This window comes from Cryptomeria japonica, chromosome 6 (assembly GCF_030272615.1).
Source record: "Cryptomeria japonica chromosome 6, Sugi_1.0, whole genome shotgun sequence".
Taxonomy (NCBI): Eukaryota; Viridiplantae; Streptophyta; class Pinopsida; order Cupressales; family Cupressaceae; genus Cryptomeria; species Cryptomeria japonica.
Window position 1 is genome coordinate 210896861 of NC_081410.1, and position 14448 is coordinate 210911308.

At 33.0% G+C, this 14448-nt stretch overlaps 1 protein-coding gene across 1 annotated transcript; it reads right to left on the reverse strand.

Moving 5' to 3' along the window:
• Window positions 1-8847: 8847 nt before the first annotated feature.
• LOC131050959 (coniferin beta-glucosidase) lies at window positions 8848-11821 on the reverse strand. The gene is made up of 11 exons (XM_057985282.2): window positions 11631-11821; window positions 11468-11534; window positions 11311-11369; window positions 11153-11228; window positions 10915-11074; window positions 10558-10810; window positions 10347-10462; window positions 9929-10181; window positions 9740-9842; window positions 9526-9634; window positions 8848-9426 (listed from the first exon to the last, which is right to left on the reverse strand). The coding sequence occupies exons 1-11, from the start codon at window positions 11751-11753 to the stop codon at window positions 9243-9245; spliced, it is 1503 nt and encodes a 500-aa protein (XP_057841265.2). The 5' UTR covers window positions 11754-11821; the 3' UTR covers window positions 8848-9242.
• Window positions 11822-14448: the final 2627 nt, after the last annotated feature.

Here is a 14448-nt window from a genome sequence, read left to right on the forward strand (position 1 = left end):
AGAAGATGGCACTAATAATATAGATGAACATAAAGCTCTTTTAGAAGGGGTCCTCAGCAGAGAGTTAAACATAAAGCATTTGGAACTAGAAGGGGATTTTTCCATAATTGTCAATGCCTTGAGGGTAGTCTCTACTCCAAATTGGAGGCTCAATTCATTGCTTGGGAAAGTAATGGAGGTTTTTTAATTCCTTTAAAGTAGTAGTCTTCAATCATATATATAGAAAGGCCAATGTTATAGCAGATTGCTTGGCAAATTCAGGGGTAGATGGTATTGAGTTCATATTGGTCTCTATTTAATTATTTTAGAATTTTTGTTCCCTTTATTTGGCTATGACAAATTTTCACTAATAATAAAATAAAGTCATCTTCAAATATTTATCACACCTAAATTTCAACTGTTTAAGATAGACTAATGTACAAGACAATTACTTATATTAATTATTAATTTGGTTCCCTAAAACCCTCAATTTAAATGGGGTTATTTTTTATTTTGTATTTTGTATGTTACCCCATTCCAATATCTTTGTTTAAATGTTATGTATTGATAATAAATTTGAATGCCAAATTTATATACAATTTATATATTGAACTAAAGAAAAATATCTTTGAATTGCAAAAAAATGGCATGTGAGGATGAGGGAAAATAGTTGAAAAGGCTAGGTGCATAAATCAAATCATAAACACACTAAAGTATTCAAAAAAAATCAAAGTAACCTTTTATACCTTCTTTCTTCACCTCCTTCAATTGATCTAGAAGTGGAATGTGTGACCTTTATCTCGACTTGATTTTCTCCTCTAATGTGAGGGATGTGGATTGCTCTCCAAAAACACAACAAGATGATAATGATTTGAGTGATGGATGATGGATTATATGTCGCAATATTTGGGCATGGTAAGGGTGGTATGGATGATCTCTTGGCTCAAATGGACAGCATGATAATATGAAAATGTTGGATGATTTGTTAAGGGAGGAGACTCAAATTTATAGATTTGAGGGGCCCAGAATGGATGTGTAATGCCCCGCCAGGAAACCCCTAAGGGTTTAAGTTAAAAACACTCAAGTAGAGTGTAAATATATATATATTTTTAATAATAATTTAGAGCGTTAATGAAAAATTACAACATTAAGATAGTTTGAAGTTATCTCAAAGTTATCTCTATCTGGATAACACAGCGGAAGGCTAAAACGATCCTAAGGAGTTTCCCAACGCGATTACATAACCTTACACCTAACTCAACTTGCATCATTAGATTCATTAAACTAGATATCTTAATTATGAGATAATGCTTAGGACATGATTATATATATATGTTCAAAGATATGACATCTTAGAATTTTAGGGAGCTTTCATTTACTTTGGTGGTTAGGAGGCCTTTGATAGGTTATTTATTCAATGCACTTAAATTCATAATTTCATTTAGAGGCCTCCAAATAGGTTCCAAGCGTTTAATATAATGAGGTTCATTCATTGGGATTAGGGAATCCATTCACAATCGATATCATCCTTTAATATTAAAAGTATGGTTAATCAGACGAGATTCATTCATTAAGGATTAACTACATTTAATAGAGTGAGATCCCTTCATTTGATTTCATGCATAGCCAACTAATGAGTTGTAGTTCTTTTATGAAAGGTAAAATGTGAGTAGCCATAGAATTCATTTGAAGTTTTGATAATGCAAATAAATGGACTAATTTCGTTAGGTGGGTGTGTATTAGGTCACAGGAGAGCATCCTTTAAATTAAAATATCGATAGCTAGATGAAAATTCATCATTTCAAGATTAGAATTATAAGTTCATAGTGACGTTCTTCTATTAGGATTAAAATACAATTATATTATTGCATATCTCTCTTTTTTTTTGTTAATGAAGTTAATATGAGAGATACTTTTACTAAGATTTAATGTATAAACAACTAATCAATTATTTCCCATTTTAGTTCAATTTTAGCAATCCTAAGGAATTCTTTTTATAAGGGTTATAATTATGGAAGGCTAGTTGAGTTTCCCCCAATTGTCAAGTTAATATTGGTGAGGGTTATTGTTAAGATTAATACGTGAAATAACTAAACAAAATTCATTCAATGTAGTGGAATATAATTAACATGGCGTTGCTTGTTTAAGAAGATAAAAGTAATTACCTATATGTTGATCATCCTTTAGATTCCAATTTAGAAATTATAACATTAATTCTACCTTTGTTTCCCATACTCATTTGTTCAATTTACATGCTTAATAACAAGTTAATCCAATGGTGCAATCTAGCAAGATTCTTTCCACTATTACAACTTTTAATTCACATTATCAAAATACTTTCTCCATAATCTTATTTACGATCTTTCATGAACCTAATTACTACATTTGTCAAGATGAATAATTTTATGCACTTAGATTTAAATTCATTAAATTTCCACCATACACTTATGCAAGAATACAACCATCCATAATAATTTAAAGCATAAAACAAAGTAAGCTAAAAACATCGTATAACACAGATATGATCTCGGAGTTCACCCCTAAAGGGCTACATCTCCGGGTCTGCTCAACTGCAAGACCCCTTTGGTATTATATCGTTAGGAATACATGATTTACAAGTCTTTACATTTTTTGCCACTTAGGCGAATACAACCAATATACAATAGCCACCTCGGACGTTAATTACATAATGATCCCTTTTGAAGCGGATCTTACCAAATACATCAAAACAAAAAGAACAAGGATTTTTTTAACTGGTGGTACCCTAAATGGAGACTTGACCGACGTTGGTCAGACAAAAGAAATCAGATGATGGGGACCCAACATGCCTATCTAAGCCGTGCTATTAAAACAGACACAACAAATTTTCCCAAAATAATAATAAGCCATGCTCAAGCATTATCGGGTAATTACAACACTTTCTCAAGTTGACATAAACGTCTAATCAGATTAATTAACCCTTAGATACCCACTAATGACAAGTTGGTTCACAACAATAGTCTAGCCCCTTTTCTAACGACACAAGACAAAATTACCCTTTTTCTATGAAGAACAATTACATTATGAGTGAATGAAAAAAGGAAAGATCGTTTCCGAGCTAAATTAGCTTCTATTGCATGCATTTAAGGGTTAAAGACCGTCACCTCCATTTAATTTATTCTTTATCATATAGTTATTTATCATTTGGTTTGAAAATTACAATGAAGGTCATTGCTATATTAAGGCCCATAGTTCTGTATATATATATTTAATAATATATACCTTTATCCCCTTTTGGATTAAACATACTTGCTAGAGTATAAACCACATCTCACTTTTTAATACCAGAATATTTCTCATGATAACTTTATACTAAGAAGTAAATTCTTTTTTTTTGTTTTAAACATTATATACTAATATAAAATTCCAACTCATTTTGAGAATACAAATATTGCTTAAAACAAATTTTACCAAAATAAACATCTCCCTTTTTTTTTATAAAATGAAAACCCCCAATTCATGTTTAACTATAATAATAAGATTTTTTTTTTTTAAAAAAAAAACATTTTAAAACAAAACAAGGGCGGCCAAACCCTAGGCGGCGAAACCCTAGGGCGGCCAAGCCCGAGCCGAAGAGGCTGCGTCCTCCACGGCCAAACCCTAGGCGGCGAAACCCTAGGGTGGCCGAGCCCGAGCCGAAGAGGCTGCGGCCTCCACGGAGGACGCAAGCCCCTCGGCCTCCACTTATAGTGGAGTCGGGGGTTCTGCGCCTTCCGTGGGGGTCGCAGGCCCTTCGGCTCCCCACACAGTGGCGCCGGGAGGGACTGTGGCCTCCATGGGAGACGCAGTCCCCTCGGCCCCCACTGTGTGTGGGCACCGAAAGAACTGCGAGCGGCGCGCGGGGAGGGGCGGATTGAGCTTCGGCTCCCCCCCCGAAACCCCATATTTGGTATTATATTTTTTTTTTTGTTTAATAGTTTAATTCGTTTCACAGTCCGAATGAACCATTTTTTTTTTTTTTGCATAAAATTTTAACAAGAATGAAATCCTTCATTTTTGCATCTTCGTTTTTATTTCTATATTTTTTTTTGTGTGTTTTCACAGACCTGTTCATTTTCCAGATTCACCCAAAACTCCATTATGGGACAAATATCTCCACATCAGGTTTGAAGCCACAAAATTTATTAAGAAACAAACATTTGATTCAAGAACAACCAAACTTTTAAGGAAAAACTGAAACTAATCTTCAAGAACCTTCATGGCTAAAAACATTTCTTTCTTTTCTTTTCTTCAACATTTCATGGAGAACATAACAATAAACAGACGGGTAGATTGGAATCCTACCTCCAAATGCATTCCGGGAAGAGATTTCTTTGACGAAGAGCTCCACCTGCAACTCCAAGCAAGAGCACCCCCTTTCCTTTCAACATTCTCCTTCCCACCTCCATCTTTTTTTTTCCAAAAAAAATCCCCCAAAGAGAGAACCCCCAAAATGTTTCCCAAGCTAGGTTAAAAATGAGAAACCCTAATTTTGACCTAATTTTCAATTTCGAATTTAGGCATTTATTTTTAAAATAAAATAAATGAAAGTCAAAATGGAAACCACTATTCAATCCTTCTTATTCATTTTTCCTTTAAAATTAAAAAGCTTCCATTTCTTATTGCATTTTAAATTTTAATTTCTCACTATAAATTTTAGGCCTACTTCTTATTTCGAAACTATTGACCTAGGTAGGGCGTTTTGATTAATTTAATTTTCTAAAAATCAAACTTTTATACTATATCGACTTTACAAGTGAAAAGAAAATAATTTCCTTTTAAATAATAAAATTTTACTCTTTTTCTTCCAAAATGCAAAAATGAGTAATTTATTTCTATCTCCCAAATGACTTTAAATTTTTTCCTTTCCAAAACGCATAACTCATTAAATTCATTATTTTAAAATTAGCTATTAAATTAACTCGCTATAACATAATAAAGCGACATTTTTAAATAAATGACTAATCTAATGCAAGAGTCTTATTTATTCTAATTTCTCAATTACAAATGCGTAAATGTTACAAATGCGTAAATGAACACACTAACCCAAGTTAAATACCTTAAGCTTGCTACAATAATAATTAAAGCAATCCCTTAAATTAGTGATTAATCATATAAAGGAAGCTACCCATTTAAATTTCTAAATTACTAATGTGCACGTCTACTCATAAATTTGAATTTAATACTTAGAACAACAAACTCCACTTACCTCGTGCAAGGCACACAAAACTAGGAAGTCCACCAAATCACATGACATGAAATCCAATGAAAAGTGAGAGCCCCACGAACCACACACGACGCTCACCTAACCATGGCTAAGGCAAGACGAGAGTTTTATGAGTACCAAATCCGAATTCTAAAGATAAAGGAGGCATACTCAACCTTGCAAATCCCAAAGGAGATGAACCTTGCCTTAGGTGGAGTCGTACCTGCAATCTCCTGCACTCATGAATCACGCAAGCATACATATACATATACATATTCAATGAAGGCGTTAGCTCAAGATTTATCACAAGAGTTAGGAAACAATTACATTTACACAAGGATCGATGCAAAAGCACAATAATAAGTATGCACAATTTATTTATATTATCTAAACTACACATTGCATATCGGTTAACCTACCATTCAAGAATGCCACATAGGAAGTCAATCAAGGTCAAACGGGTTTTAAAAGTCCGACTAGGGTAGGGGCATTACAGGATGGTCATTATTGAAGGATATGGGAGGGCTAGGATTGAAAGAAGGTGAGAGGGTTTTGAGAGGACAAGTGGGAGATCCATGAGATTTTTCATAAAGGCATTTCTTGTCTCCACACTTTTCAAGTACATGGGAAAGAGGAGAAAAAAATTAAAAATTCTTTAGGAGAGGACAAGGGGAATTAAAAATTATCAAGAAAGAGGGGGCATTGGAAGAATAAAGAATAAAGTAATTAAAAACTCCTTGTGAAGAGAGGGCATGGGGAGATTCAAGGAATTTGAAATTCCTTGGATAGACAAAAAGTGGGTGGCATTAAAGGTTGGGAGGTGAGATGGGAAAACCATTTATAGCAAAGAGTTGACCCATCCCTAATCATAGTGATTAGGAATGTGAAAAATATTAAGGGGAGTGATTAGGTGGGATAATGGAGGATTAGAGTGCAAGTGGGTGAATTAGAAGGATGGGACATGAGGAGAGAGAATGAGTGGAGGAATTCAAAATTAGAGAAAATGATGATCATGATTAGGCTAGGATTAATTAGACTAAGTGATAGGGATTAAGATGGTAATTTGTAGGAATCAAGGCATTAGTTAATTAATTGGGATTAAGTAACTAATCAGGATTAGAAGGAAATATTGACTAAGGTTGAGAATTGAAATAATTTTAGAAGAATTGGATATAATTAATTTTGATAAATTAATTATATGGCTAAGGTGACAAATTTAATTAAAATATAATTTAATTATTATTAAGAAGGAGGATTGACATAGTTAATATAATTAATTATGCGAAAAATGATAAATTAATTATATATTAATTTAATTAATTTTAGGCGACTACAACATGCATATAAAATTGTGTTCTACTTTGAAAGTCCATTTCCATTGTAAATTTTTTTTTAGGTTATTAACCTTTTCAATGATAGATTCACATAATTTAGAATCTTGAAGAAACACTTCCAAAGTAAATCATATATTAAAGTTTAAGAGAAAGGTGTTGTGTCACAAGTGGATACATGTTATGTATGTATAATGTTAGAAGACATGACTACACACATAGGAAAAGAATGCATTACATATCCACAATCAAGATCTATTTGTTTGGTGTGACACAATCTACAAAGTGAAAAAAAACTATGTTAGATCTTTTGTATTATTTTAATGTTATTTAATCATCAAATCATAACTTTATTTCTCTCACAACATATAAAAAGTTCAACATTAAAGACAACATCAATGTCATATATAAAATAAGTAAATACCTCTTATTTCTTTCTTAAATATGTCATTCTCAATTCTATTTATTTAAAATATAAATATCTTTATTAAATATTAACTATAATTGAAATCATAATAATTTAGTTCATAAATTATTCTATGCATAATTTTTTTTAGTAAATTATCATTCTTGTTTATTAGAAATAATTAATCATATGAAAATCATACTTTTAAAAAAAAAATTCTAAATAACTTTTCAATAATTTTAAAAAAAATTATCAACCTAAATTAAGTTATTTTATAATTAAGATTATTTTTCATTATATTATATACCACAAAACTATTAATATCTTTATTATATTTACATTTTAACTAATACAAGCTGACCATAGCTATACTCATTCAACATCTAGACAAAAGATACAAATATTGACAAAACATAAAAACTATTTAGTTTCATTTATTTTCTCAATAACCTACAAATTGCCTTCTTTTATTAATTTATTCACATTATCATATTTTTAAAAATAATAGTAGATTCATGTGCTTTTTTTTTTTTAAATTCTATTTACTTCCTCCTCTATCATTGTGTACCTACTCTGCTAGTGATAGATTTCCATTGTTGATTGCTACGACACCATTGAGGGTGTTCTATTATCAGAATAAGCGTATCTTACAAAGAAGCAATGGAATCATCCAATTCAATCGATAAAGTATGTTTTTAGCTTTAAATGGATTGATATTTTCCTTCAAAAATTGACAAAACATAAACAATCCATCTAAACAAACGATATAAATAATTGAGAAAACATAAGCAATGTAACTATCAATGTCAGTAGATTTTCAAAATATATGAGACTTCCTATCTTTGCTTCTAGATTTGATTGTGTGAATGTTTTTTGGATCAACGTTTCATACTACATGATTTGTCATTAGGATTTGATTTTCTCCTTTTACTCTCTAACATCCTTATGATGGATCAAAGAATATGATTTGAAAGATTGATGCGAAAAATATCCACACAATCAAATTCAAAAACAACAATAGAAAATATCACTGATAAGACATGCACAATATTATAATTTCATTTATTTTCAATATGGAAAAAAGCAACAGTAGATTCATGAAAATGAATGAAAAAAGCAACAGTAGATTCATGATTTTTTTTTAACTTTATTTACTTCCTCCACTACCATCTTGTACCTACTCTGCGAGTAATTGATTTCCATAGTCGATTGCTACGACAGCCATTGAGTATGCCCTATGGCCAGAATAAGGATGCTACAAAGAAATAATAGTATATTCCAAAACAATCGACAACGTATAGTTTTGGCTTTAAATGGATTGATATTCTGCTTCGATAATGGCTTGTTATGTCTTTATAAGCTTTAATTGCTTTTGTAGTAGATAGATTGGCCCACAATTTCTGATATATTTTTTCTTTGTATACTTTTTCTTCAAGAGTGGATTCTTTTTTTAAAAAGGCTCAAATTACTGTATTGGATTGGTTCAGTTCACACAGTGGGTCTCTCAAAAGAATTTTTTTTTTTGGGGGTTTTAAGTTTGCTTTCTTGCACAGGATCATAAAAATAAAGCAAGATTTTTTTTTATTTAGTATATTATAAAGATAAAAGTCTAATTTAGATTGGTATTGATTTATTCCATTGCAATTTGTTGACTACCGGAACATTCTATTTTTCTGTAAACAGCAATTAATAATAATAAAAACATAAAGGATTGTTGATTATAATTCTGATTCATCCTTTTTATATCATCGTGGTGCCAAAGTTGGTGCACATGCTTAAACAATGTATTAAAGCGAAAGGAAATCATCTTTATTATTGTTGGATTATACGGTTTTGTGGATAAGAATCTTTCTCAGAATTTATATCATTATGTTCATATAGTTGGTGCTCTAAATGAAATTAGAGGGAGAGATATGACAAATATATTTCACATACTAAAATTTTTGGCCCGATATGTATTTCTTGACAATAGCAGGTCATTATCATGACCAAATCGAAATGACATAATTTGGTTTTTATGTACAATCAATCATCTTTAGGAAACACAATGCAAGACTGTTGTGCACTTCCCACTTCTCTGGTTATCTGTTATCCAGACTCAGATAGCGTACCGCAATTATCCATCCTTGTTCTACCTACTTTTTGGGTTTTTGGATGGTTGGATGAACTTAGTCAAACTACTTGAAATTATATTACATTACATTTCATTTACATCTTTTCCGTCATTGAATCTTTTCTACATTCATAATAATCTGCTTTCTTTCTCCAGGAATTTGCGGCTTGATGATGGACGTAGTTGTGGTTATACTGTACTGCTTGCATCCATCCGAAGAAATTGCTTTAGCCATTCAGCGGATAGCTTCGGATATCTGCTCTGAGAAAGCTTATCCACGTAGTATAGTCCAAATCTCTGTGTGTAGCCGAATCGCCACTCAAAATTGTCAAGAAGAGACCAAATGAAGTATCCACGCACATCTGATCCATTCCTGCCATAAACAAAGACACCACCTCAATTTCAATAAACATCCCATATTATTGAAAAACACAAACCTAATACAAGGTAAAATGCTCTTTACGAGAATTACCTGATTGCCTTTGCCAGGTAATTCAAGTTATCACTGTGAAAATGTATTCTCCTCACGTCTTCCAAAGCTTCCTGTAGTGTGGCAGAGGAGTCCTTGGATTCTGCATACCCTGTTCAACCATTTCCAGACAAGGTTTCAGGACATCTTATCTTTTAGATATTGTTTGTTGTGGACCATTTGAATTTTGAAAAGATGGACAGACGGAATAGTTTACCGTTTTCTGTAATGAAAATAGGAGGCTTATTGTAGATTTGCGTTACATATTCCACCATATTTTGAATTCCACAAGGCACAACATATAAACCGTCCATTCCTGTCTGAAGGCAAGTAACAAATTCATATAAGACTTTTGGCCATATATAGGTAAACCACAACCTGGGAAAGAGTATTGTGAACTTCTTACTGGTTCTCCAATGGGAATTCCTTGCCTTTCGCCAGTCAAATAAACCATGGAGTCCGCATAAAAGCGTGTAGTGGAGTCGAGGGAAGGAGTAGGGGTAGTGCTTGCATACAAGGTTGTGTACTGGTTTATGCCGATGAAATCGAATGATCCTGCAAGCTTCCCAGACATTTCTGAATCAATAGTTGGTAGGCGCAATCCCAGTCGTTCACGCATTTCACTTGGATAATTTCCCAGAACAACTGGATCCAGAAACCTGCATTCAATTTAAGAGCTTGCGATGGTCATCCATTGGAAACAGTGCCACTATTTCTCTATGACACCCATATAAGTCTGGTCTGAATAAAAGGAATTGTATGCATTATCTAATGAGTAAACAAGAATCACAATTTGAGTTAGAATCATTGTTTCGAATACCCACCATCGGATACTGAATGCTAGAATTCTGTCGACAGCTGCTCTGTCATCAGGAGTGTCTTCCAAGGGTTCATACCATGGTGCGCTAACCACAAATCCAATAGATCCTCCTTGAATTTTCTGAAAATTATCGTGATGTTTAAGAATGAATTAAGATTCAAAAACGATTAACAAACTAGTTTACATATGGCAGACCCGAAATTAATGAAAAATACCTGATATTTGGTCCTATATGTGTTGACTGCAGCTGCATGGGCGAGCAAAACATTGTGTGCAGCAACATATGGCTCAGACAGGGAATTCCCAGAAACACACTTTCCTGAAGGCACAGAACACCTTGTAGGAGGAAATAATCCAACAGTATAACCCAGTGGAACAAAAAGATTTGGTTCGTTCATTGTAGCCCAGTACTTTACCCGGTCACCAAAGGCTTTGAAACAAATATCCACGTAGGCTTCGAAGTCCGTTCTGCACACACAAAAAAAAGTATATGTAAGCAACTTTCAGCTTTGAACGAATTACTATTACTGTAAATGTTGAAAACAGATGAGATAGAAATGTTAACTGCATACACTATCTGTGAACTGAGCCATCCGCCATAGGAGTCTTCAAGTGCATTTGGAAGGTCGAAGTGAAATAATGTAACAAATGGTTGGATACCATTTCGAAGAAGAGCATTGATAAAATTATTGTAGTACTCAATCCCAGCCTGGTTGATTTTACCTTTACCATCTATGAACATAGGAAAGGATCTTTCAAATTATATTTTCATTGTTCAATCCTGTAATCATCAGAGAAACCAAAATGTACCTGGAAGGATTCGAGACCAGGATATCGAAAATCTGTATGTTTCTAGCCCAAGTGATGCCATGAGCTCGATATCTTCCTATTTGCCTAATCATGGTCAGTAAACATACAACTGAGAGAATTGAAGATCATAAACAGATTGAATAGATGACGGTGTGTACCACATATTTGTGATATTGATCATCCGCTACGTCTCCGTTACTTCCATCTTCTATACTTCCTGCATAATTCAAGTTGATCGACAGCACCAAATCTCTCTCAATAAACAGTTATAAATGCACACTTAAATATATTGAAGAAATAGTATAGAGAGCAAACCTGGTGAATGTGTGAAGGCGTCCCAGTTGCTGAGACCTTTACCTCCTTCTCTCCAAGCACCTTCATACTGTTTCAGCGATAGACAGCATCAGAAAAAGGCTTTTGAGTATTAGACAACAATAGTGAGCATTCACATTAAGGCAAGATGTGAAGATGAAGAAACCTGATAGGCAGAGGAAGCAGTTCCAAACATGAAATTGGGGGGAAAATCGCTCCTGTCCAGTCCATTACTCGTGGAGACAATGCTAAATAACAAGCAGAGAAGCAAAGTTTGAATCATTTCCATGTTTTCTGCCGAAAAAGGATTTGTTAGTACCAGAGCAGGCGCGATCTCACTGAGATATAGAATGCAGAGAAAGAGAGTTATATACAGTAGAGAATAATTATTTAATAAATTTGGAACTTGCGAGACAAGGCTGAGTACTTTATTCGGTAGTGGATTGTGATTGAGACCAAGTTCATTACTTGTCAGCACATTAGTAAGATGGGACCGATCCTAATTTGGGAGGCGTGAAGTGCACATTTAAGTTTTGTGCGTTATGACACCAATTCCTTAGGCTTAAATTCGATTTTGTTCATAAGACGGTCAATTAAATGTTGCTTAATTGCGAAAAGTAAAGGTGACACCGACGAATCCCACGCCCATAACGTGGAAATATTGATTCGGCCCTCTTAAGTTTAAAGAATATATATCGATGCTGCTCTTTTGCTTTTGCTTTCACTTGCAGTGTGGATCAATGCTTATGATTTTGTCGCAGTCGTTACCAAGCTCCAATGATAACGTTTGGATTGGGTGTACTTTATCTTTTGTTCTTTATTCTTTACGTCGATGTGCCTCACGCTATGCACTTGTCCTTGGTTAGCAATGAATGGCTTCTAGGATGAGAGCAATACTTTTAAGCATATATTTGGGTATGTACGTTAAAAGGGGGATTGCACATTTGAATGTGAATGTATTTACTAATTAGCGTTTGTATCAAAAAGAGAGGTGCAATCAAAAAGAGAGGTGCAATGGTTAGTCTATAGTAATATATGTTTTGAATAATATATTGGAAGTATAAAAATAGATAATTTAAAAATTACATTTATTAATGATTAAATATTAATACTTGATCAAAACTTTAATGTACAATAGGAAATCAGCTACATTTTTCATATGCTTTTCTTTCATAGATAAGAATACTTTTACAAAAAAAATTACTTGATTCTATTATTAGTCGGATGTGAATTATATTTGGAAGATATCATAGTATACAATATATAAACTTATAATTATATGTAAATATATTACAGTATATTTGTAATTGTATTTTTATTTAAAAATAGTTTTTCATTTAGAAATAAGTAGTTAGGATTAGAGTTACTATTAGTGTTGGGATTAGAAATAGTGTTAGGGTTAGGGTCGAGGTCACATAAATTATGTTGTTATATGCTTTCATGTTCTATTATGAAATAAAGATGTTTTGGAACGCAGTAATGATTGAATAATCTATTTTTGATTTATAATAGCTATGAAAATTAAATATGCCTCAAATTATATAACTGTTTTTTTTAGTTTAGTACACACTTTATAAATGTTTTTTTATTGTTATTAGCATGGACCTGGCACACATCAATATCAATTTTAAGCATGTTCTATGTGAAGTTATGTATGTCAAACATAATTGACTAAACATAGTGATATGACTTATTGGCAAGAGCCAAAAATATTAGCTCTAAACATAATATATTAGAGTCTAAAATGGCTTGTAAATCTTCATTTTGGTCAGTTGCAATAGATAACATTCTATGTCGACCAAAAACATGGTTCAAATAAACTATTATAAAATAATTCAATTTTTTAAAAAGATAGCTAAATTGATGAAGTTGAAGTTTGAAGAAAAAATTAACATTTGTGATAGTCTTAATAAAAATATATTTGAATTTACTTTCATTTTCTACCTCAACATTCTCTTTGAATTCCTCATTCTCAGATTCCACACTCTCCAAATCTTCAAGGATTGTCTTCAACTCTTCACCCAAATACTATTGTCCTACCATATTCATAGGAGCCATTTGTTGAAATAAGATCTCCCTCAAGCGATTAAGCTAGCAACAAGGGACCAAGCTCTGATACCAATTGTTGAACAAACTATAATAATGAGAGGGGGGTGAATCAGTATTCCCTTATAAGAAAATAAAAAACTTAACTTCTGAAGCTTAACCTATTATCAATTATCCTCAGCCCAAAAGAAATGCATGCAACATAAATTAAATGCAAGAGATACACAACCATAAGACAAACACTAGATTTTTATACATGGAAAAACCAAATGGAAAAAACCACAGAGAGGGTTAACTCTTAATATAACTAGTTATATGAGATTACAAGGCTCGCTACCATGGGAACTTCACTTAGTGAACCTGAGTTATATCACCTGCATTCATGGCATACTAAAGAATCTCCCTATTTTCAAATAATATTGCCCTAAACTTATTTTTTGCAACCCCCTCCCAATACACAACCTGAATTAAAAGCCCCCCTATTTTCACCAAATATTGCATTTTTTCATAGCCCAAACCAAAAACCCCCCTACTTTCACCAATGGGCAATATATTGTACCCTCATTTTTGGGATATTAAACCCCCCAATATGAACGCACATGATATGATATTGCCTAGCCAGTGAAGCCCTCATACTCACTACCTTGAATACAACGACTTACTATTGGAAGACTCATTGCCAAGAAATAGAGACAAAAAATGAACTAAGAAAATTACATCTACACATGCATGGGATTAGTTCTTGATAAGCCCTAATATCCAAATAACTTATTGCAATAGATCTAGTCAAGAATCTCTGCAACTCAAACTCAATCTACCTTCTTCAATCACTATTGCACCAATTCTGCCCTTTTCTTTGAACACACAGACACATGACAACTCTCACTTGCACTCTTACACTTTCATTCAATTCCACTTGCACTCATGTCCCATACTGA

Excerpts from the sequence above, each read along its gene's own strand:
- LOC131050959 (XM_057985282.2), bottom strand. The coding sequence starts at position 11,753 with ATGGAAATGATTCAAACTTTGCTTCTCTGCTTGTTATTTAGCATTGTC. Across the intron at positions 10,182-10,346 it reads CTAGCATTCAGTATCCGATG|GTTTCTGGATCCAGTTGTTC; the intron begins GTGGGTATTCGA and ends AATTGAATGCAG. Across the intron at positions 9,635-9,739 it reads TATTTTCATTACAGAAAACG|GGTATGCAGAATCCAAGGAC; the intron begins GTAAACTATTCC and ends ATGGTTGAACAG.